The 23,833-nt window shown below is 42.1% G+C and overlaps 1 protein-coding gene across 4 annotated transcripts in view; it reads left to right on the top strand.

The window, feature by feature from the left end:
• The window catches only part of lrrk2 (leucine-rich repeat kinase 2), a 37,911-nt gene extending 14,148 nt beyond the window's left edge, over positions 1 to 23,763 (top strand). For 2 of the 4 annotated variants that reach the window (XM_069714475.1, XM_069714472.1), the window contains exons 19-52: positions 863 to 1,127; positions 1,295 to 1,483; positions 2,819 to 2,934; positions 3,034 to 3,106; positions 3,847 to 4,034; positions 4,126 to 4,376; positions 5,549 to 5,697; positions 5,971 to 6,064; positions 6,154 to 6,340; positions 6,427 to 6,608; positions 6,790 to 7,010; positions 8,255 to 8,382; positions 9,390 to 9,608; positions 9,689 to 9,890; positions 10,988 to 11,076; positions 11,380 to 11,567; positions 11,646 to 11,800; positions 11,877 to 12,023; positions 12,210 to 12,401; positions 12,508 to 12,654; positions 12,789 to 12,901; positions 13,094 to 13,284; positions 13,934 to 14,094; positions 14,297 to 14,467; positions 15,477 to 15,577; positions 15,775 to 15,984; positions 16,504 to 16,697; positions 19,103 to 19,175; positions 19,570 to 19,760; positions 19,954 to 20,106; positions 20,275 to 20,501; positions 21,148 to 21,216; positions 21,321 to 21,453; positions 22,738 to 23,763. In XM_069714475.1, coding sequence (XP_069570576.1) covers positions 863 to 1,127; positions 1,295 to 1,483; positions 2,819 to 2,934; positions 3,034 to 3,106; positions 3,847 to 4,034; positions 4,126 to 4,376; positions 5,549 to 5,697; positions 5,971 to 6,064; positions 6,154 to 6,340; positions 6,427 to 6,608; positions 6,790 to 7,010; positions 8,255 to 8,382; positions 9,390 to 9,608; positions 9,689 to 9,890; positions 10,988 to 11,076; positions 11,380 to 11,567; positions 11,646 to 11,800; positions 11,877 to 12,023; positions 12,210 to 12,401; positions 12,508 to 12,654; positions 12,789 to 12,901; positions 13,094 to 13,284; positions 13,934 to 14,094; positions 14,297 to 14,467; positions 15,477 to 15,577; positions 15,775 to 15,984; positions 16,504 to 16,697; positions 19,103 to 19,175; positions 19,570 to 19,760; positions 19,954 to 20,106; positions 20,275 to 20,501; positions 21,148 to 21,216; positions 21,321 to 21,445 — 5,361 coding nt within the window. In that variant the 3' untranslated portion in view covers positions 21,446 to 21,453; positions 22,738 to 23,763. The remainder of the gene's footprint in view (positions 1 to 862; positions 1,128 to 1,294; positions 1,484 to 2,818; positions 2,935 to 3,033; positions 3,107 to 3,846; positions 4,035 to 4,125; positions 4,377 to 5,548; positions 5,698 to 5,970; positions 6,065 to 6,153; positions 6,341 to 6,426; positions 6,609 to 6,789; positions 7,011 to 8,254; positions 8,383 to 9,389; positions 9,609 to 9,688; positions 9,891 to 10,987; positions 11,077 to 11,379; positions 11,568 to 11,645; positions 11,801 to 11,876; positions 12,024 to 12,209; positions 12,402 to 12,507; positions 12,655 to 12,788; positions 12,902 to 13,093; positions 13,285 to 13,933; positions 14,095 to 14,296; positions 14,468 to 15,476; positions 15,578 to 15,774; positions 15,985 to 16,503; positions 16,698 to 19,102; positions 19,176 to 19,569; positions 19,761 to 19,953; positions 20,107 to 20,274; positions 20,502 to 21,147; positions 21,217 to 21,320; positions 21,454 to 22,737) is intronic. The other 2 variants (XM_069714474.1, XM_069714473.1) reach the window with 2 other exon arrangements.
• The last annotated feature ends 70 nt before the right edge of the window (positions 23,764 to 23,833 follow it).

The raw sequence follows: 23,833 nt of genomic DNA, 5'->3' as shown, positions 1-23,833 counted from the left end.
ACGGTACCATCTTTGTTGGTCCATCACTTCAGTCCAGACTGATGATGCCATGAAATTTGAAAGATATTCATGTTCCCCAGAGGAGGAACCCCACAAGTCATATACAGGATGTCTTGTAATAACTTTTAATTTAGCATCACCAGCTGGTCAAATTTAAAATTTTGTCCTTCACTTTGGCTTATGACCAAATATCTACAAAATGAATTCCCATTATCTTTAGCTGCACTTATTCCAGCATGCTAAGATGCTAAACTAAAGACTGTAAAAATTGGAAACGTCATGTCGCCTAAATATCACCACGTTCATCACAAACTGGCTCCGAGAACGTGACAATTAGGAAATCTACGCAAGACCGTCACAGTTTCTTAAAAAATACAATAACACAAACCAAAAATGGAGTTTGAAAATCAAAATAACACTGATGCCGAAGGAAGGGGGACATTTCTTTGGATTACAAACCCTGGAAAAAAATCTTTTAATATACTGAATAACATTCTGACAACAAACTTGTATTTTAGGATAATGCTGAAAAATATAGAAGATCACTTTATTGGTCAATTAACCAAATTAAGTTGTTTGTCATTTATCAAATAGAAATACTAAATACTTCCTGCTTCTTTTCTGTTTGTTAAACAAAAGAGGCATTTTTGATTTTGAAATTTTGAAAACATGACTTTTGGTTCTGGTAACTTGTGATGGGCATGTGGCCACATGTAGATGTTTTATAGTCCGATAGAGAAGAGTGGGAGTTGTTTGAATGCCAATATGATACTTCAGGAATTCAGTTTTGATTCCCGGTCCTTCTCATTGACAGAAGAACCAACAGTTATGGTGATGATAATGATACTGAGATCTTCTTCAGGTGTGTGAGAGGGGTGGACCTCTGGAGCTGGTGGAGCTGCTGCTCAGCCGCGGTGCCCACGAGCAGCAGCTCCGCAGGGCTCTGGCTGTGAGCGTGAAGAGGGGTGACGGGCCGACGGTCATCCAGCTGCTGGGCCGTCTGGGTCTGGACCTCCAGAACAGCGCCGTCTGCCTGGGCGGCTTCAGGCTGGGCCGCCTGAACGCCGGCTGGCTGAGCCCCCTGCTGGCCGACAGAGGCAGAACTTATAATCCACGCTGCAGCAGCAGTGAGGAACATTTCCTTTATATGACTATAAATGACCTCCTGGTGTTAGACAATCAATTTGAAGAGTTCACGTTATTCTTCAAGAAGTCCTTTGAAAGAATTATTTGATTTCTTAACTGATAATGAAATGAACTCCTGATTTGAGTGTGCCTGTTCTCTGTCTTCAAGGTAAAGGCATGAGCTTGGCGAGGTACGTCCAGTCCATCCAGAAGTCCAAGAGCGTGAACGGTCCCACGAGGTCGATGGCCGACCCGTGTCTGACCTCGGGCTACATCTCTGACGAGAGTGACGACTCCAGCTTCAGCTTCGTCTCCACAGAAGACAGCTTGTTTCTTAACGACGACCTGGAGAGTGACGGTAAAGTGTCTTGAGATGTTTTTTTTTTTTACTTGTGATTAGTCTCACTATTAATAAATCAATATGTTCAGTTGGCACGTGACCTTTTATAACCCTGTTTCCAGAAAAGTTGGGACGCTGTGTAAAATGCAAATAAAAACAGAATGTGAAGATTTGCAAATCACATAAACCAATATTTAATTGAAAATAGATCAAAGACAACATATCAAATGTTGAAACTGAGAAATGTTATTGTTTTATGAAAAATATCTGCTTATTTTGAATTTGATGGCAGCAACACGTCTCAAAAAAGTTGGGACAGGATCAGCAAAGATGGAAAAGTTGTATAAAGATTAAAAAAAAAAAAAAAAAAAAACACCTGGTGGAGCATCTCACAATTAATCAGGTTACCATGGCAACAGATCAGTAACATGATTGGGTATAAAAGATGATTTCAGAGAGACAGAGTCTCTCAGCAGTGAAGATGGGGAGAGGTTCACCACTCTGAAAGACTGTGTTGGAAAATAGTTCAACAATCTAAGAATAATGTTCCTCAACGTAAAACTACAAAGAATTAGTGGATTTCATCGTCTACGGTTCATAATATCATTAAAAGATTCAGAGAATCTGGAGAAATCTCTGAACACAAGGGACAAGGCTGGAAACCAATATTGGATGGTGGTGATCTTCGGGCCCTCAGGCAGCACTGCATTAAAAACACACTATTCTGGAGTGGAAATCACTGCATGGGCTCAGGAACACTTCAAAATAATCAGATATATTTCATAAAACAATACAAATTTCTCAGTTTCAACATTGTATATGTTGTCTTTGGTCTATTTGCAATTAAATATGCGTTTAGGTGATTTTCAAATCCTTGCATTGTGTTTTTATTTACATTTTGCACAGCGTCCCAACATCTTTGTGAAACAGGGTTGTACTTCAAAAGTACGTTTTTCATCTCAGTGACTCACATCTGTTTATTATCAAAAACATCTTAAAGTTGATAATGAATTAATCTCACATTAAACAGCTACGTCACCATCTACACACAATGCAGGCAGCGTGCTGTTTTCACCGTTTTAAATGGATTCATCATCATATGAAATTCTCTGAAGATTTTTTTGTTTTTGCTTAGCATTTTCATATCAGTAAATTAATTCTAAAAAATACAATATATAGGGTTTATAGTGGTAGCAAAATCCTAGAAAAACAAAAATGATAAAATGGTGCTTTGGTGAGAAAAGCTGAAAAATGGCATGAAATATATTTGGGAGCTGTAAGAATATTGTTGTACCTCAAGTGTGGTTTCTGATTTGAAGTGCTCACCTCTTTATTGTGTTCTTCCTTTGGTAGGAAGCGATTCATTGTCTGGCGCTCTGTCTCCAAAGCCGCACAACAATTCATCCGAGGAGCTGAGGGGGGAGTCCGTCAAGAGGAAGCCGGGACGTCGCAGACATGCCAGCGCAGAGGTGAAACACAAACTCTCATGTAAACACAACTATAAATGTAATCCAAGTTCCCTCACTGTTCGCTCTGACTGTCCTTCGTCCTCCCGTCTTCATGTCCAGAGTTTTCAGACTGAGAATGAGCACAGCGAGCCGATACACCGAAGATACGGAAGGAACGGCTCGAGCCAAAAAGGTAAAACTTTACTTTTAATTTGACAGACTCTACAGATGTTGATTGTTGTGTAACTTTCCTTAATGTTTGAAGCTTATTTCCTTTTTTATCATTTATTTGTTTTGTTTTTTTAGTTAAAATAACCCCTCTGCTATTCACTGCATGTTGTTTTAACACTTCCTGAACATGGATATTGATAGTTTAACATTGATCATTTATTGTGTGATGTCTGTTTTTCTATTCCCTGTAATTGTAAAGTGTATTAAGGGATTTTTACATTGTAAAGAAATTGAATTCAAATTCGTGGACACCTTGATATCAACTTTTTCTCTTCTTACTTGCTGTTTGTTAGTAGATGACTTTTTTCAGACTTATTTTTTTCTTTACATTTCACTGTATAGGTGAATTTATTTTTTACGTGTTTATATATAGCTTGCTTGTGTGTGTATTTACACGTGTTTTTTGTGGGTTTTTAAAAAAAATTCTCCAAAAACAGATTTATTTTTATTGTATTCATATTTCTGTATGCTTATTTGTAGTTTTTTCTGTCTGTGTACTTATCTTTCCTACCTAAAGTCTTATCTTATCTATGTAGTGATATATGGTAGGAAACATAATGATAAATGCTAAGTAGTTGTTGAAATTTGTGGAATATGTTTCAGAACACACTTCTGTTTTCCTGATATTTACACATTAGTCTTATATAATTGGTTTAAGTTGAAGTAATAACTAATGATTGTGCTCTGGTTTCTCCGCCTCAGTGCGGCCGTCTGAGACCTCCGCCGCTCTGCCGAAGGAGAGGATCCGCCTACTGGACTTGTCCGGGAACGAGTTGGTGTCTCTGTCCTGTCTGCTGGACGACGACTTTGTCCAGCAGCAGCTGTGGCATCTCCTCCGTCTGGACCTGAGCCACAACAGTCTGCTGGAGTTCCCCTCTGCGCTCTGCCAGGTAACATATCTGATCATTACACCAGTCGCCGAGAGACTCGAAGGATAGAAGGAAATGTACGCTGCAGCTTTTTATTTTTTTCTTGTCACAGAGTCTGAAGAGTCTGACCCGACTGGACCTGCAGGGGAACCAGCTCCAGTCGCTGCCCGAGGAGCTGCTGTCTCTGCCGTCTCTGAGCACGCTCAACGTCTCCCGTAACTACGTCGGCCCCCTGCTGACCTTCGACCCCGCTGTCACCTGCCCGTCTCTGAGGCAGCTCAACCTTTCCTTCAACAAAATCGCCACGTTCCCTCACGAGCTAGGCCGCATCGTGGACCAGCTGGAGGAGCTGTTTATGGAAGGGTAGGCTGCTAGGAAATGAATTCCTTTTACACCTTCTGGCCACAGACTGTATTTAAAAGAGGACTTAGTCTGAAAAATGGTTCCGATGCAGAAGTGTCTTCAGCTGCAATACCAGCGAGTGCCACTAGAGGTCGGCTCCAAAAAGCCTCCGGCTCCATAGACTCCCATTCAACTTCTCTCATCAAATCCAAAGTGAATAAAATGTGTCCATCAGTTATCTCGGTGTTGTAAGCTAAAGTCACTCCTTCTTATTAGTTTTCTGGAGGTCCATCTGAAAATAATCCCTCATTCATTAGAAAAGAAGATTCAAGAAGACCTGTTTTTGGGGGCGTGTCTGTTTGATTGACAGGCCTGTGGTGCAGTCAGGTTACAGCTATCGGTGGTAGGTAGGTAGGTAGGTAGGTATTTACTTTATTAATCCCCGAGGGGAAATTTTTTCGCTACAGCAGCATACAGAAGCAATAAGATAATCACGTAGTATAATCACGTTTCCAATCAGATCCACCACTGGCTCCTCCCCCAGCTCATCCAAATATGGTCACTTCCTGCTCCAAACCGCTCCGAACTAGCAAAGATGGTGACGGACAGAATCTGAACTGGAGGATTCATAACGTTCACAAACCAACGATGACATCACTGATGGTTGATGACATCACTGATGGTTGATGACATCACTGATGGTTGATGCTTGGTTGTGCCACCAGTTCTGATATTCTGAGAAGAAACTGTCTTCATTCTGGCATTCAGGAAGTGAATTCACATTAATGTCACTTGTATTGTTTTGATGTGCTCATTTCTATGACAACAACAAAGCAACATAACAAAGTTCTCTGGACTTTTTTTCTCGAAAGAAGGAAGTGAATAAAAATGTCAACAATTGCTTACATATTAACAGAAAGCAGCGTACATCTGCAGTGATTAGAGGGAGTTCAGTTAAATGGGTCAAGATTATGGTAAAAGATTACTAGAAAGAGAATGTTTTGTTGAATATTAATCATGAGGAATATGTAACAGATTTCTTTTCGAGTTATCACTTTTCTTCATGAGAAAATGTAAAAATATTTGAACCAGTTTCACTCTTTTTTATTCTTAATGTTACATCAGATGTTTGAACACAAATAACCGTTTTATTTTCAGTATCTGTGTTTAACTGCAGGGTTTTCTCTTTCCAGGAACAGTATCACAGAGCTGTCCACGCCTCTGTGTCTGCCCGAGATCAAGCTGCTCGACGTGAGCAAGAACAGCGTGGACAACATTTCTCCGGACTTCCTGACCGGCTGCCCCAAACTGGAAAACTTTAATGCCTCCACGAACAAAATCTGTGAGTACCATCAGCTCATAATCAAAGCCAAAAGATGCCATAAAAAAATGCATTGTGCTTTTTTCATCTGCCTACTTTGTAAAAAAGTTTCATTTCAAAACAGGATAGAACATATGTGAGCAAACCTGACCATTGTGAGTGTTTTTTATTCACACTAACAGAGGGAGACAGGTCCGAGGAGATCTATGTGATTTGAACTTATTCAGCATCAGTTGTTCTGCCTTCATATTATATGATGTAAAAACATGAAAAGATGTTGACTGTCCTCTCCAGGTTCTCTGTCACATCTGCCCTCCAAGATCACAACACTGAAACTAGCAAATAACAGCTTCACCTTCATCTCCGAGGCGATCCTCGACCTCCTGAAGTAAGTCAGATCCTCCGCTTCTGCCTGTCAGTAGGTTTCGTGATAATAATCTTCACAGATTTCACCTTTTAATGCTTCTGTCTGTCCAGCCTGCAGTCAGTGGACATGAGGAACAACAACATCTCTGTTCTGCCCGGCCCGGGATTCTGGGCGTCCAACAACATCAGAGAGCTGATGTTCAGTCAGAACTGCATCAGAGATCTGGACCTGAGCGGGTCGATCTACAAGTGGGTCAGACTGGAGAAACTCCACCTGAGTGACAACAAGCTCACCGAGGTAAAGGACAGGAGGTCGGCTCATGAATGAAAATGAGGATGATGAAATGATGAAGCAGCTGTGATGGTTGTGTCCTTTGCCTCCAGATCCCTCCACAGATCGGCCTGCTGGACAGCCTGACCTCCCTGGACGTCAGTCGGAACACCAACCTGCGCTCCTTCCCGGACGAGATGGGAAAACTGGGCCGGCTGTGGGACCTGCCGCTGGACGGCCTTCGGCTGCAGCTGGACCTCAAGCTCATCGGCAGCAAGACCAAAGACATCATCAGGTCTGCAAGCTTTATGTAGACGATAGAGTTAAATATTCTTTGAATGCCACCTTACATCATCAGAAAGTCTATTTGTGCAATGTTCACCTCCCTCAGTTCAGTCCTGTTTTTATGGAAGAAGAAGAAATTCATACTTAAACATGCAGTGTCTGTTCCACCCCTCTTCTTCTTCTTCTGTCAGGTTCCTGCAGCAGCGGCTGAAGAAAGCGGTGCCGTACCACCGCATGAAGCTCATCGTGGTCGGGAATGCGGGCAGCGGGAAGACCTCCCTGATCCAGCAGCTGATGAAGATGAAGCGCTCCCAGCTGAAGTCGAAGCAGACCGCTGCCGGCATCGACGTCCGGGACTGGACCATCAGGGAGCGGGACAGGAAGATGGAGCTGAACGTCTGGGACTTTTCAGGTAGACTCATTTTCAGAACGTGTATGTTTGGATGGCACCGGGCCTCATTCACAAAGATTTCTCTTAAATTTGAAAAAGTCTTCGTCAGATTCACGACGTGTTCTGAAAACCACACATTTGTGTCTTCTACTGATGAATCCCTCGGTCCTCATGAGTAAAAAGCGCTTCATTTGTTCCTAAATAGCATAAGTAAACACCCTGCCAATGCCCATAAAAGGGCATGAGACTGTAGGAAGTGAACAGAAAAAGAGCAGTCATATTTAAAAGAGTAGCGCAAGTACTGGATGTAAAATAATTCAAAAATAAAAGATGCATGGGATGCGATTGTTCGTTCAGGCGCAAAAGCAATGATATAAAAAGAACCTGCAGCTTGCAGACTGAACCGCCCTGCAGCAGCACCTCCAGACCTGCATCCACATCCTGTTTAACTGTCTGATCCCAGATGCTCCTGGATACACTGAAACCTCGGGGTTTTTTTACTGATGTGTTTCCTTCTTGAGATTAATTGTATTATTTAAAGAATCACATTGTAAAAGTCAAATTAATTTTAATTTACAAACAAGCAGTTCACAGCTGTCTGTTGTCTGATCCTTGTAGTGTTTATTCAAAACCATAAAGCTTGTTAAAGTAATGAATGTGTGTAAATTTTGTTATTACCCAAGAAAAAAATCCCAAATAAGAAAACCGTGGTGAACGCTAAAATCTTCATGCTTCAAACTTCATTAATTGGTTTTAAGAAGAAATTTCTTGGTGAATGGGATCCAGTGTTTTAGGGTCAAATTAGTACGTAACATCTTAAACATATAAAGTCAGCCTTTGTGCCTCAGCTGCACCTCGTCAATCAGCTCATACTGATTCATATTTTTCATGTAAGATTCTTTTGAAAAAGTGACCTTAATAAATAGATTTGAATCCAACTTATAAAATAGTGGATTCAAACAGTGTCATCAGAACAGCTGGATGAATATCTCTACTGCATTTAAAAAAAAAAAAAAAGTTACAACACATCGACTTGTCAGCTGTTATAAAAGTAATGTTTATTACCATGTCTAAATGTTGACCTCATTTCTTCACCGACCACATGATCACGGAGAATCTTAGTGAGCCTCGTCTAAAGGGATTTACTGCTGCATGCTGTTAGATAACCATGAAAACACAGCATTTTTTAAAGATGAGTGCTATTATATTATATATTTCAGATATATTGGATATCCTATGACTCGTAATGCTTCTATATTCCACAGGTGGAGAAGAGCTGAGCGGTTCTCACCCTCACTTCCTGACATCCAGAGCTCTCTACCTGGTGGTGTACAACCTCAGCAAAGGAGCCAGTCAGGTGGACGCTCTCAAACCGTGGCTCTTCAACATCAAGGTGAGGCACCAACCACACTTTAACCTGAATATGAGTTAGTCAAACTTCACTAAAGCATCATTTTAACATCGAACACCAGACACTATGATGTAATACTTTTCAAACCAGTGTTTCAAGAAACAAATAGCACAATATGTTATTTATAATAAAAGAAGAATAGAAGTCTGGGTGTTTATATGGGACTATATATGTGAAACATGTCCGACAATACTGCCTTATTTACTGTTAAAAGCACAGCAAATGTAACCATCCAACAAAGTAATTTAGTTTAAAGTAAATTTTGTTTTGATTGTTTTTATCCCCCCCAAAAATCTATAATTTAGTTGATATTTATCTGGTAAACTGATTAATTGATAAATTGGTCTGAATCACCATCATACAGTAGAGGCGTCGACTGCTTCATTTGTAAATCAGTTTTTTTGGTAAAATGCTCAAAGAACTTTCACATCACTGGAAGACTTTTTGTAAAGTGGATAAAAGTTTTTTTGTTGTTGGTTTCTTTTAATTAAAATGTTTATTTGGAACAGAACTGAAACATTAGCTTGAAAAACACGTTTACATACTCTTAACAAGGGGAAAAAGAATAAAGTAAACCAACTTAAAAGTACACCTTGTAAATAATACATACAAAAAATATGAACATTGAACAGAGGAGTGGCTGAAAGAAGCATTTTGGAATACGTAAAATCTAAATGAGGATGCAGAATCAATCCAAGATTTGAAATGGCTTTCAAACTTTTCTTGTTCAAGTCCTAGAACAAAAGTTAGTTTCTGCATCACAAAACTGTCATTGATCACATGAATCCAGTCTTCAACTGTGGGACTTTCTGCTCTCATCCATTTTCTCCTGAGAGATTTCTTATGGATAAAAGTTTTCATGATTAAGAAAAAAAATTAAATTTTGGGGCTCATTTTGAAAGAAGAATTGTTGGTACCAATAGTTCACTGTGGTGCCGACTGAGCTGGGCGATAGAAAATGAAATGCATGTGTATGTGTGTTCTTTTAGGCAGTGGCTCCGCTGTCTCCAGTCATTCTGGTGGGAACCCACACAGATGTGAGTGAGGAGCAGCAGCTGCAGGCCTGCCTGAGTAAAATCAGAGCGGAGCTGCTGAACCATCAGGGCTTCCCCACCATCCGGGATTATCACATGGTTTCTGTCTGCGAGGACTCGGACACCGTGGCCAAACTCCGCAAGGCCATCGCCCGGGAGGTCACCAACTTCAAGGTAGGAGGACGCCAGCAGGTGATGAGGTGTTTCAGTTCTTCTCCTGGCTTCACCTCGCCGCCCCCTGTCCCCCGTCACAGATCCAGGGCCAGCCGGTGATGGGTCAGCTGGTGCCGGACAGCTACGTGGAGCTGGAGCGCCGGGTTCTGGCAGAGAGGACCAGAGTTCCCCCGGAGTTCCCCGTCCTCAGGCACCACGAGCTGCTGCAGCTCATCCAGGAGAGTCAGCTGCAGCTTGACGAGGCCGAGCTGCCTCACGCCATCCACTTCCTCAGCGAAGTTGGTCAGTCGCTCAAAAACACTGCTGCTAGTTTTTACATGAAAAAGCCTCCAAAAAATATTTTAGTTAATGTTTGGCTTTGAAAAAGACGAATGTAGTTTTATTTTAAAGTATCCTAATTCATAAATATCAACCTCAGCACTCACAGTACCATCATGATCAAATCTGGTACAGCCTCGATTCTCTTTGAGTCACAGCCTCGTAATCCAGTCTTTTAAAAAAGATAAATAACTTTATTAACAATAACTCCTCATTCCCAACCAGAAAGTCTCTGTTCCTGTTTTCATCTCCAAATAAAACTCTGTTCACCGCAGAAACAGGAACAAGAGGAGAAACAGGAAGTGAAATGTGGTCTTCACATTAAATTGATGTGATTAAATGTTTGTGATCAGAGGAAGTGATTCCATATTACTGGATGTTAAATGAGTTTTCTCCACACGTCCAGTTGTCAGAGACGTCTCTTTGTTGGTTTCATCCAGCAGGTCTATGTGTTGAATGAACATGAATTAAACAGCATCTAAAGCTCTTATTTTGAAAGGCTGATGTAGTCCTTGTTTCTATATTCCAGTCACAGACGGTCTGTTCTGGAAACATACGCAGCTTATAGGACCTTTTAGGAACTTTTAGGACCTTTTAGGACCTTTTAGGAGCTTTTATCTCCACGGTTCTCTAAGTTCAATAAATACATAAAAAAGATGAGAACTAAAATATTTCTGTGATGTGCAGCATGATTATTATCACAGGAAGTGATGACAGATTTATTCCTTTATCAGGTAGTGATTAAAAAAAAATATTATTTTTCTATCTCGACTTTCCCCAATTTTATGCAAAAAAAACTAACTTAATACTCCACAAATTACATCACAATTTTGGAGAAAATCCACCATAAAATCAAACATTTTGATCAAAACAATCACCGACATCTCAGAGGGACTGAGTTCTGCAGCGTCGGATGTTGCAGACAGAAAACTGGTTGACTGATTTCTTATTGTATAAATTTCAGTTTGTTAAGATATTGGTGGGAGGATAAATAGTTTTCAATTTATATATCCAGTGATATTGGATCCATGGAGCAACACTTTATTTGTAATGTTTTACAGGAGTTCTGCTGCACTTTGATGATCCTGCACTCCAGCTTCAGGAGCTCTACTTCATCAACCCTCAGTGGTTGTGCAACATCCTCTCCCAGGTAGGACGCCATTGGTCGATTTTTCTAATTAAAAGCTGTGTAGCATCATAAACCTGCTCCAGCTGGACATAATGTTTTGACCTGGTCTTCTCAGATCCAGGAAAGATCAAGATGTTCTGATTCCTCTTAAAGTATTTTTCATAACTTTTCACAACTTTTCATAACATCTTTTTTAGAATGACAAGTTTACATCTTTATCAAAACTAGGTTATTCTTGCCGAGATCCAAAGGCCTGATTTTGTCACCAGACCGGTCGGTTAGTTTCAGGTCCACAGACGCATGTCTCCTCTGTCCTCTGTGCAGAAGCTGACGTTGAAGAGCTGTGGCTTCCGGGAGCATCCTAAAGGAGTCGTTCAGCGCTCGGTGGTGGAAAAGTTTCTGTTTGAGACCAAATGTTTCCCAAAAAGCCACCTGACGCAGTTCTTCAAGCTGCTAGAGAAGTTTCAGATCGCGCTTCCCTTCGGCGACGAACAGCTGCTGATACCCAGCAGGTATCGTGTCTTTGTTCAGAAAGACAGAACAAGAACACCAACAACTGTCAGTCTAACCTGTCATCCAATCATCCACAGTTTGTCCAAGCACAGGCCGGTGATAGAGCTGCCTCACTGCGAGAACTCGGAGGTGATCGTGCGTCTGTACGAGATGCCCTACTTCCCCATGGATTACTGGTCTCGGCAGATCAGCCGCCTGCTAGAGTTCTCCTCCTACCTGCTCTGTGGAAGAGGTGAACTGAGCGCACACTCAATGCTACTGCTACAGATCTAAAGAAGGAAGATGAATAAAGTCTTTCTCCTGTCCAGAAAAAACGGTCCGACCCAACCGGATCTACTGGAGGAGAGGCATCTACCTGAACTGGTCTCCGGAGGCGTACTGTCTGGTGGAGGCCACCTCGGTGGAGCACAACCCCTCCAGCTTTGTCAGGATAACCGTTCCCTCTTCATGTAAAGGTGCTGCAGTTTATTCAGATATCTAGAAATGATCTTTAGACTCGGAAGAATGAAAGAAAATTGAGAAACTAGATGCCAGAACAAATGTAGTTTGGTTCTAACAGAGTATGTAAACCTAAAGGACCGTATTCAGGTTTTGCTTTCTTTTTTTTAACCTGACCCGCCATCTCCCTTCTCTTCCCCCAGGCCGCGTGCTGCTGGGTCAGGTGGTGGATCACATCGACTCCCTGCTGGAGGAGTGGTTCCCCGGCCTGCTCAACACCGACATGCACGGCAGCGGAGAGGCTCTGCTGAAGAAGTGGGCCCTGTTCAGCTTTGAGGACGGCCAGGAGTGGAGCAAGATCCTGCTGGAAGACCTCTTCACCTACTTCGACAACGGTACGTTCTGCAGATCACAGCAGAAGATCAATGCCTGTACTGAGACATGAATCCTTTTTTTATTCCATGAAAATGATAATATCAGTAATTAAAGTATTGATTCCAGATTTTCTGCTGGTGAACCTGGAGAATCCGCGCTACACACTTCCCATCTCTCAGATTGCCCCCGACTTGGTGCTCAGTGACCAGCCTGCAGGGACAGTACTGGACAGTGAAGAGCTGGATATAGATCTGTCTAAAGAAAACCGTCTGGGTACGTGGTTTTTATCAGATACCATATTATTAGAACAAACAGTTTAATGGTTTACTTTTCGGATCAAGTTTTTTTTTGGAATCCTTTCATATTGTTAAATGAAATGCAAAAATAAATACATATTTTGTTTACAGGGGACGGTGGCTTTGGAACTGTGTATCGAGGTGTCTATAAAAATGAAGAAGTAGCTGTAAAAATATTCAACAAGCATGCGTCTGAGCTTTACATCTACAGACTCCTCAGACAGGTAAATGTGCCTCAGAAACTCTCCGCTCCCTCATGCAGATGTTTTTATTCTCCTCACGGCTCAACCACATATTTAACAGGATGACAACTTCTGAAATATTGTCGATTATTTTAACCTGTGAAACTGTCCCGACTCTGCTCTTCAGTGCATCTTTCCTTCACCTCCTCACATATCTCCCTGGCTGTGTTCCAGGAACTGGCCGTGTTGGGTCGTCTGCGTCACCCCAGCCTGGTGGGCCTGCTGGCGGCCGGCTCAGCTCCTCAGGTCCTGGTGATGGAGCTGGCTCTGCGAGGGTCCCTGGATTCCCTTTTCCAACATGAGAACGGCAGCCTCAACCAGAAGCTGCAGCACAGGATCGCCCTGCAGGTGGCAGACGGACTCAGGTAGAAAGTTTAGTCATCCCATTCTGCTTTTATTCACGTTTTATTTACAGCTTTCCAACTTTTTTGGAAACAGGGTTGTAGTTTTGAACACAGACTGGATATAAAAGTGTTCGTAGCTTCCGGGTCTGAAAAATTGTTCCGATGCAGAAGTGTCTTCAGCTGCAATACCAGCGAGTGCCACTAGAGGTCGGCTCCAAAAAGCCTCCGGCTCCATAGACTCCCATTCAACTTCTCTCATCAAATCCAAAGTGAATAAAATGTGTCCATCAGTTCTCTCGGTGTTGTTAGCTAAAGTCACTCCTTCTTATCAGTTTTCTGGAGGTCCATCTGAAAATAATCCCTCATTCATTAGAAAAGAAGATTCAAGAAGACCTGTTTTTGGGGGCGTGTCTGTTTGATTGACAGGCCTGTGGTGCAGTCAGGTTACAGCTATCGGTGGGCGGGACGTAGTATCGTCAGGTTTCCAATCAGATCAGTCAGATCCACCGCTAAAAAAAATCAAGCAGGAATTCCCTAACACAAATTAAGGTCCGTGTTCATCTTTCCTGATGAAGCTGATTTTTCTGTTCAAGATGGACAGACATGATGGGTAAAATGAAGGACTTTGAAAACTAACCCCACTGTGTCGTTGGTGGATGTGTGGAATCAGGTACCTTCACTCGGCCATGATCATCTATCGGGACCTGAAGCCCCACAACGTCCTGCTGTTCAACCTGAAGACCGACTCGGAGATCATTGCCAAGATCACGGACTTTGGCATCGCTCAGTACTGCTGCAGCATGGGAGTGAGGAGCTCCGAGGGCACACCAGGTCAGATGCCTGCTGATGAGTCGTTAAACATGTTTAACAGTAGCTCGACGTAATTCTCTGAAGTTACCCTTACAAATCAGATTTCTCAGTGAAAGTCGTGTATTTTTTCCATTAGATCTGGCAGTTTTATGAAACATTAATAAAAGTGTGGTGTAACACTTTCGATAACGCTGCTCTATATTGATTTCTGTGTATCTGGCAGGTTTCCGAGCACCAGAGGTCGCCCGCGGTAACGTCATCTACAACCAGCAGGCCGACATGTTCTCGTTCGGCCTGCTGCTCTACGACCTCCTGACCTGCGGCGAGCGCATTTCCGACGGCATGAAGTTCCCCAGCGAGTTTGATGAAGTTGCTGTGCAGGGAAAACTGCCAGGTAATAATTCAAGAGTTCACCGGGAGACACCGACGATGTCTTTCTGTCCGACGGAGGACTGATGCTGCTGTTAATGTTCTGTGCTGATGCTCATAATGTTTTTAGAGATGATTAAGGTCAAATTTTTTAAATCGTTTGTGTTACAGTTGGTATTCATTAACTTGATGCTGGATTAAATCATCAGGCATCATTCAAAGCCAAATTATAGTAATATGAGAACAAAACAACCATCAGTGATGTCATCAACCAGCAGTGATGTCATCAACCATCAGTGATGTCATCGTTGGTTTGTGAACATTATGAATCCTCCAGTTCAGATTCTGTCCGTCACCATCTTTGCTAGTTCAGAGCGGTTGGAGCAGGAAGTGACCATATTTGAACAGAGTTTGGGATCGGACCGATCTGATTGGAAACCTGACGATACTACGTCCCGCCCACCGATAGCTGTCACCTGACTGCACCACAGGCCTGTCAATCAAACAGACACGCCCCCAAAAACAGGTCTTCTTGAATCTTCTTTTCTAATGAATGAGGGATTATTTTCAGATGGACCTCCAGAAAACTAATAAGAAGGAGTGACTTTAGCTAACAACACCGAGATAACTGATGGACACATTTGATTCACTTTGGATTTGATGAGAGAAGTTGAATGGGAGTCTATGGAGCCGGAGGCTTTTTGGAGCCGACCTCTAGTGGCACTCGCTGGTATTGCAGCTGAAGACACTTCTGCATCGGCCTGATTTTGCAGAGCCGGAAGCTACGAACACTTACATACAGTCTGTGGGACAAAACCATATCAAGTTTTTACAACATTAAACAGCTGTCTCCATGATTGTCCTGACACTGTGTCATTGTGTCTAAAATGTTGTTGTCAGGGTCGTCCTCTTGAATCCGGGATTGTGCTTTTATTGTATCTCTTATTTTACTTTTATGTGCTTTTTTCATATATTTATTAATAGATAATTAAGTTAAAGAGCATTTTCTGAACTGTCCATTGCTTTGTGCACAGATCCAGTGAAACACTACGGCTGCTCACCTTGGCCCGGCTTTCAGGCACTGATGAAGGACTGCCTGAGGGAGAGCCCACAGGATCGACCCACATCCGCTCAGGTCAGGACCTGAACACTAACCGATGCTGCTAATGCTCTCATTTATTCTGAGAAAGGTCAAGTAGTTCACAGAGGACAGAGTAGTGGAGAGATGAGCTGGGGCAAAGCGTCCCCCAGTGGTGGTAACACACAGACACGATGTAACAGACCAGAATGCAGCTTTAAAGAGAGCGTTTTATGAGTTATTTTTGTGTGCAGGTGTTTGATCGGCTGAACACAGGTGAGATGTTGTGTCTAATGAGGGAGCTGGTGGTCCCGCGGGTGTTCAACGCTGAGTGCTTCACGCTGAGCTCCGGCAGCAGTGATGTGTCGTCCAGTCACACTGCCTGGCTCGGTGGCGGCAGCAGCACCAAGAGGCTGGGCTCCATCACAGCTGTGGACCTGGACACCAACACGTCCACCACGCAGGTACTGACATATTGTTTAACCTCAGGACTCGATATCTGCTCATTTTCATGTTTGCTTCGATTTTTTGTTCAATGACGAATGGAATAAGACTCCGGTGTCGTGTCAAGGTGGCAGCAGGTTTAACTCGTTAGCCCAGACATCCATCTCCCCAGCTGGAAAAAACCTTGTCTGGGAAAACCTCCACTGGAAAACCTCCTCTGGACAACCCTCCACTCAAAAAACCCTCATCTGGGAACATCTCCACTGAAAAACCTCCACTGGAAAACCTCCATTGGGAAAACCTTCACTGCAAAAACCTCCTCTGGACAACCCTCCACTCAAAAAAACCTCCTCTGGACAACCCTCCACTCAAAAAAACCTCCTCTGGACAACCCTCCACTAAAAAAAAACCTCATCTGAGAAAACCTCCACTGGAAAAACCTCCACTGGGAAAACCCTCACTAGAAAACCTCTCGGGACAATAAAGAATATTATTATAACGAGCACACCTAACAGTTCGCCTTCTCTCCTTTCAAACAGGAAGTCGACACCAGTCCCGTCCTGGGCCTGGTGACGGTTCAAATCCCAAACGAGGCCTGTGATTGGCTGGTGGCGGGCACCCAGTCCGGCTCCTTGGTGGTCATCAGCACGCGGGACACGTGGACCTGGCACCATCTGCAGAGCGTCACCGACTCCGTCACCTCGCTGTACTTCCATGTGCACCCTCACGGCACGTAAGCATGTGTGAAACAAACTGCTGCCTGATCACTGATGACAGATCACTAATCACTGATGACAGATCACTGATGACAGATCACTGATGACAGATGACAGATCACTGATCACTGATCACTGATGACAGATCAGTGATGACTGATGACATATCACTGATGACTGATGACAGATCACTGATGACTGATGACAGATCACTGATGACATATCACTGATGACAGATCACTGATGACAGATCACTGATGACAGATCACTGATGACAGATGACAGATCACTGATGACTGATGACAGATGACTGATGACAGATGACAGATCACTGATGACAGATGACAGATCACTGATGACAGATCACTGATGACAGATCAATGATGACAGATCAATGATGACAGATCACTGATGACAGATCACTGATAACAGATCACTGATGACTGATCACTGATCACTGATGACAGATCACTGATGACAGATCAATGATGACAGATCACTGATGACAGATCACTGATCACTGATGACAGATCACTGATGACAGATCACTGATGACAGATCACTGATAAGAGATCACTGATGACTGATCACTGATCACTGATGACAGATCACTGATGACAGATCACTGATAACAGATCACTGATGACAGATCACTGATGACTGATGACAGATCACTGATGACATATCACTGATGACAGATCACTGATGACAGATCACTGATGACAGATGACAGATCACTGATGACTGATGACAGATGACTGATGACAGATGACAGATCACTGATGACAGATGACAGATCACTGATGACAGATCACTGATGACAGATCAATGATGACAGATCAATGATGACAGATCACTGATGACAGATCACTGATAACAGATCACTGATGACTGATCACTGATCACTGATGACAGATCACTGATGACAGATCACTGATGACAGATCAATGATGACAGATCACTGATGACAGATCACTGATAACAGATCACTGATGACTGATCACTGATCACTGATGACAGATCACTGATGACAGATCACTGATGACAGATCACTGATGACTGATCACTGATCACTGATGACAGATCACTGATCACTGATGACAGATCACTGATGACAGATAACTGATGACAGATCACTGATGACAGATCACTGATGACAGATGACAGATCACTGATGACAGATCACTGATGACAGATCACTGATGACAGATAACTGATGACAGATCACTGATGACAGATCACTGATGACAGATGACAGATCACTGATGACAGATCACTGATGACAGATCACTGATGACAGATGACAGATCACTGATGACAGATCACTGATGACAGATCACTGATGACAGATGACAGATCACTGATGACAGATCACTGATGACAGATCAATGATGACAGATCACTGATGACAGATCACTGATAACAGATCACTGATGACTGATCACTGATCACTGATGACAGATCACTGATGATGACAGATCACTGATCACTGATGACAGATCACTGATGACAGATCACTGATAACTGATGACAGATCACTGATGACTGATGACAGATCACTGATGACTGATGACAGATCACTGATGACTGATGACAGATCACTGATCACTGATGACAGATCACTGATGACTGATGACAGATCACTGATGACTGATGACAGATCACTGATCAAAAGGAGCTTACGTCTATTCCTCCTATTTTTTGTAAATACATAGTAATGTAATTTTGATACGTCATTTTTACCTATTTGAATTTCTTATGTAAGTACAATGTGTTAAATGATTATTTATGTGAGGGAACATCCAGAAAGTCAGATTAAAATGTGACAGTTATATATGCAGTGAATAGTGCGTATATTATAATGCGTATATTATAGTGTGTATATTATAGTGCGTATATTATAGTGCGTATATTATAGTGCGTATATTATAATGCGTATATTGTAGTGCGTATATTGTAGTGTGTATATTATAGTGCGTATATTATAATGTGTATATTATAGTGCGTATATTATAGTGCGTATATTATAGTGCGTATATTATAATGTGTATATTATAGTGCGTATATTATAATGTGTATATTATAGTGCGTATATTATAATGTGTATATTATAGTGCGTATATTATAATGTGTATATTATAGTGCGTATATTATAATGTGTATATTATAGTGTGTATATTATAGTGTGTATATTATAGTGCGTATATTATAATGTGTATATTATAATGTGTATATTATAGTGCGTATATTATAGTGTGTATATTATAGTGCGTATATTATAATGTGTATATTATAGTGCGTATATTATAGTGCGTATATTATAGTGTGTATATTATAGTGCGTATATTATAATGTGTATATTATAGTGCGTATATTATAGTGTGTAACAGGATGGTTTTGCTTCTTCCTGATTCCTTTCCAGCCAAAGAAAGAATTATTTGCTGGTTGGAACAGCAGATGGAATCCTCAGTGTTTATGAGGACTCTGTTCTCAAGGTAAATAAACACGGATAAATATAACAATAAATAATCAAGGTGTTTCATTTATTTTGTATACGTAACTTGCTTGCGTGTGTTTATTTATGCATTGGTTTTTATTATTTAAAAAAATTTCAGAAAATTATTTTCTTTTTATTCCATCTGTATTTGTAATTTTTCTTTCTGTGTACTTATCTCTTCCTACCTGTATTCTTAAACTTAAATTTCCCCTCTGCAGGATTAATAAAGTCGTATCTCTTAAATACATAAGTAATAAATATAGGAGCCACGGTGTTTGTTCTCAGAGAAGCATTTTGCTTCTTTTGTCTTCTTTTTTTTATATTCTGATATTGCGTTCAGATGATTTCTGCAGTTTTTGGACCTCACGTTGGTTTCGTTCTGCTCCTCCCAGCAGGAGAACGGCCAGCCGGTGAAAACTGTGACCGTGGGCACCGTCAACACGCCCGTCATGTGTCTGGGTCAGTCGGGGCACTCGCTGGACAGCCGGTCGGTGTGGGCCGGCTGCGGGACCAAGATCCTGTCCTTCGCCGTCGACTACGACGTCGTCAAGACCGTCGACACGAGGCCGAGCCTCGTCTCCCAGTGAGTCGGAGTCACGTGGAAATACGAGGCGGCGAAGAAGATTTAGTTCACATGCAGGTTGGAGAGGAGAAGGTTGTTGGACGCAGCTGAAAAAGGTCTTTGTGTGTGTGTGTGTGTGTGTGTGTGTGTGTGTGTGTGTGTGTGTGTGTGTGTGTGTGTGTGTGTGTGTGTGTGTGTGTGTGTGTGTGTCCAGGCAGCAGCGGTCCCAGGGCAGTGAGGCGTGTGTGTCCCGGATGGTTGTGGATAAATACGTGTACCTGAGTAAAGCCGGGACGCCGACCGTGGAGGTTTGGGACAAGAGGAGCGAGAGGATGGTGGACTGCATCAACTGTGCTCAGATTATCAGGTCTCACACAGACACACACACACACACACACACACACACACACACACACACACACACACACACACACACACACACACACACACACACACACACACACACACACACACATTGTCTTTTTTTTTTTGGCATGTTTCATACGCAGTGTGTTAACATGTCCTCTCCCTGCAGACACGACTCCGGCCGCAGAGGCCGGCAGGGCGGCGGGGCGGAGCTGCCCTCCGAGGCGTCGCCCTCCTGGGCCACGGTGAAGGCCCTGCTGGTGCAGAGCGCTGCAGCTCTCTGGATCGGCACTAGGGGGGGCCACCTGCTGCTGCTGGAGCTCTCCAAGCACCAGACGCTGCAGGTCATGGGACCGCACTGCGACTCGGTCCGCTGCATCGCCTCTGCACTCATACGTGGGTCCTCACATGTTACTCAGTGTTACTTTGATCTGGTCCTCAGGTCTTCATGCATCTTGTGGATGTAGTGTTGTTATGACAACACCAACAGAAAACCTCCTTCTTACACCACAGGCTGACCTCATACACTCAGGGATGTCACCATGTTGCCCACGTATCAATATTACAAAGGAAAAAAGATTTAGTTGAGCTTCCACTTCAGATTAGAGCTTCATACTGGATGTTGAGACCTGTGCTGTCTAATGCAACCGACTGTTACACATCACCTGTTGATGTTTAATGTGAAACGCTGACAGTCACAGGACATTAAGAGATGTGAGTGGTGTTTCCTGGACGCTCTCACTGATCTGCTTCGTATTCGTTACGGTACAACTTTTCTTTTTGGTCTAAAAATCTGAAATAGCAAATATGTGCTGTTGTTCCTCTGGTTATATACTGAAGTGTTCCAGCTCAGAGTTGTGAGTGGATGAAAACAAAAAGCTTTTAAACAGCTGGTTTCTGTTTTGTTTTGGATTCATGGTGTTTTTGTGCTGAAGCGACTCAGCATGCCGCTCACAGTTTGCTCTCTCTTTGTATTAGTTTGTGTACTAACCTTTAACTACGAACTCTCTTATTAACGTTTCTATTTCTATCTCATGAACAGAAACACTAAACTGGAAGAACGTGGTGCTGGCTTTGGGCCGCAGACTCCCACAGGACAAGAGTCACGATGGTGAGTGTGACGGTTCGTTGTTTGTGACACACTTGTATAAAAACAGTCGCGTGACTTTTTCTTCTGGACCGGTCCGAAGTGTGTGTTTGTGTGCCGGCTCTCAGATGAGGAGTCCGTGCTGATGGTGTGGAACAGCACGCTGCCGATGGAGGTCAAAGACCTGAAGAAGCACTGCGCCAAGAGAGAGCAGATCGCAGCCAGGATGAGAGAGCAGCTCCACCAGCTCTGAGTCCGCCGGTCCGTATGTTCAATCTCTTCACCGCAACGCACATCTGCTCATTTGGCTCTTTTTATAGCAACGCTGCAAATAACTTGTTAAAGGTCATTGTTTTAAAGTGGTAGGACAATAGTGAGCTGCATTTCATTGTGTAATTGTATGTGAAAACCCTTTTTCTTAAATACATGACATCACACACTCCTGTGCACCAATCAGGATTTTGAAATAAAGTGATCAGAATCAAATCAGGTCAAATCACAGCACACTGATCTGATGGACTGTAACAGATTCTTAAAGTCCCCTCATTTCTTGAGCTACTGTTATTAGGTGTTATTATCTCTTCAGATATTATTGTCATTATTAGTATTTTGGATATATTTTTCCAAAACAAAACACGTGAGCACAAAAATGACATAAACAGCAAAATATGGTTATTGACGTGATGCAAAGACAAACGAGAGCACGGAGAGGGAAAAGAAGAGGAGCAGGAAGGGAAATATATATATATATATATATAAATATATGATAGCTAAGCTTTGATTAGCCTGCTAATTTACATGCAAGCAGAATTTTAAATGCTTTTCAGCAACTATTTAGGTTCCTTTAAATATATAGCATAACATGCATTACACTGTATGAAGGGTTTATGTTTGTGTCTTTGCCGAAACTATTAAAGTACAACATTTAACTTGGAGAGGCAGGAATGCAGAACTATGAAGTATGAAGTATTTTAGTGACTTTTAGTGGTTAAAGTCAACTAAACTTCAACTATACACATGATGTATATTCACACATTCACACTCATATGCACAAAAACATATATATATTCATTTATGTATACTATAATATATAAATGAATGTTGTATATTACAATATTAATAATCATAGTTATACATTTTCACGTGTGTGTGTGTGTGTGTGTGTGTGTGTGTGTGTGTGTGTGTGTGTGTGTGTGTGTGTGTGTGTGTGTGTGTGTGTGTGTGTGTGTGTGTGTGTGTGTGTGTGTGTGTGTGTGTGTGTGTGTTTTTAGACAGAGCAGTGTCTATACGTGTGGGTATAAATGGTATCAATAAGAATAGGGTTTTTTTTGGTTTGTATTTAAATATAAAAACCAGACCAAATACAAACTACACGACTGTACCTTTTGTTCCAAATAAAAAAATGAAGTGATGCATATTTGCATTCAATGTTACATTACAAGTAGAAATAGATGTGGTTGTCGTAGTAACAGCAGCACTGTAAACATGCTACCTGTTTGTATGAGTGACACGGAGATCATCATATATGTTCATTTGTACTGTCAGAGCAGAGAAAGAGACACTACTGCAGGCATCACCATGGCAACCACACTGAAGGAGCCCTCGACCACTTCAGCTCTCTTTAGTTTCCTTCAGCTTCACCCACGTTTCCGATAAAACACACCGAAGGACTCCACCTGTCGCCTGCCGTCTCATTTCCTGTCTCTGCTCTCGAGTTCACTCCTTTCATGTCTCCGCTCTGACAGCCGCTCAGGAGACGCTGATTATCAGCCAGCAAAACAACACACAGGCCACTCTGTTTATTAGGAGCACGTATCTGATGTTAGTGAAGCCGTGTGGTGAGATGGTCTCATCACGTTGTCATTTTACAAGACAAGATGAAGTTCTTTAAACTGTTTTACAAACATACAACGAGTTTGCAAGTTGAACACAGTTAATTGCATCATTTTGATTTTTAAGTTTCTTTCCAGAGTGAAAAGGAATCAACGCGTCGCTGTGACACGCTGACGGGACAGTTTCAGAAACGTTTCAGTTCCCTGATGACAGAAACCCACGGCAACCAATCAACATGTTTTATTTTATTTTGTTGACAATGAACACTAAATATATCCTGAACCATGTTTCACTGCATGAAGACAATCTCAGTTTAATTTTTGACAAGAGACATTTTTCTAAAAGGGACAAAGACGTTTGATTTGTGTTGTTGTTGTTATTGTTATTGTTGTTGTTATTGTTATCAGGGCTGAGAGGAAGGTCAGATGTTCAAATCCACTACGTCCTGCTCAGGATAAATACACATTTGTTTACTTGGATTATGAAGACAAACAGAAACTGGGAAAAAAAAAAAAAAAAAGCCAAAAGAAAAAAAGTGTTGATTATTTATTTCCATGAGTATTTGTGTTTGTTTGTTTGTTTACCAGTGAGCTTGATCACTCCACACCAGTGAACAGGATGAAGGACTTCTCATAATGCTGCCTGCTCTCTACGTGTTTCCATGTCCTGTTTTCTAAAGTCACCATTTGTCATCATGTCAAACAGAACAAGTCAGTAAAAACTATTTTATGTACCGAGGCTCTTTGTTTGTTTATGTTGTTTATGTTTACCAAACAAACAATAGCAGAGGAAGAAGTGTAAACGTTTA

The sequence above is a fragment of the Brachyistius frenatus genome, unplaced genomic scaffold (assembly GCF_029030835.1).
Source record: "Brachyistius frenatus isolate BFR_SWC_R1_liver_20210118 unplaced genomic scaffold, ASM2903083v1 Contig_131, whole genome shotgun sequence".
Lineage (NCBI taxonomy): Eukaryota > Metazoa > Chordata > Actinopteri > Embiotocidae > Brachyistius > Brachyistius frenatus.
The sequence above is the reverse complement of the archived record's forward strand: the minus strand, read 5'-3'. Positions and strand labels throughout refer to the sequence as shown.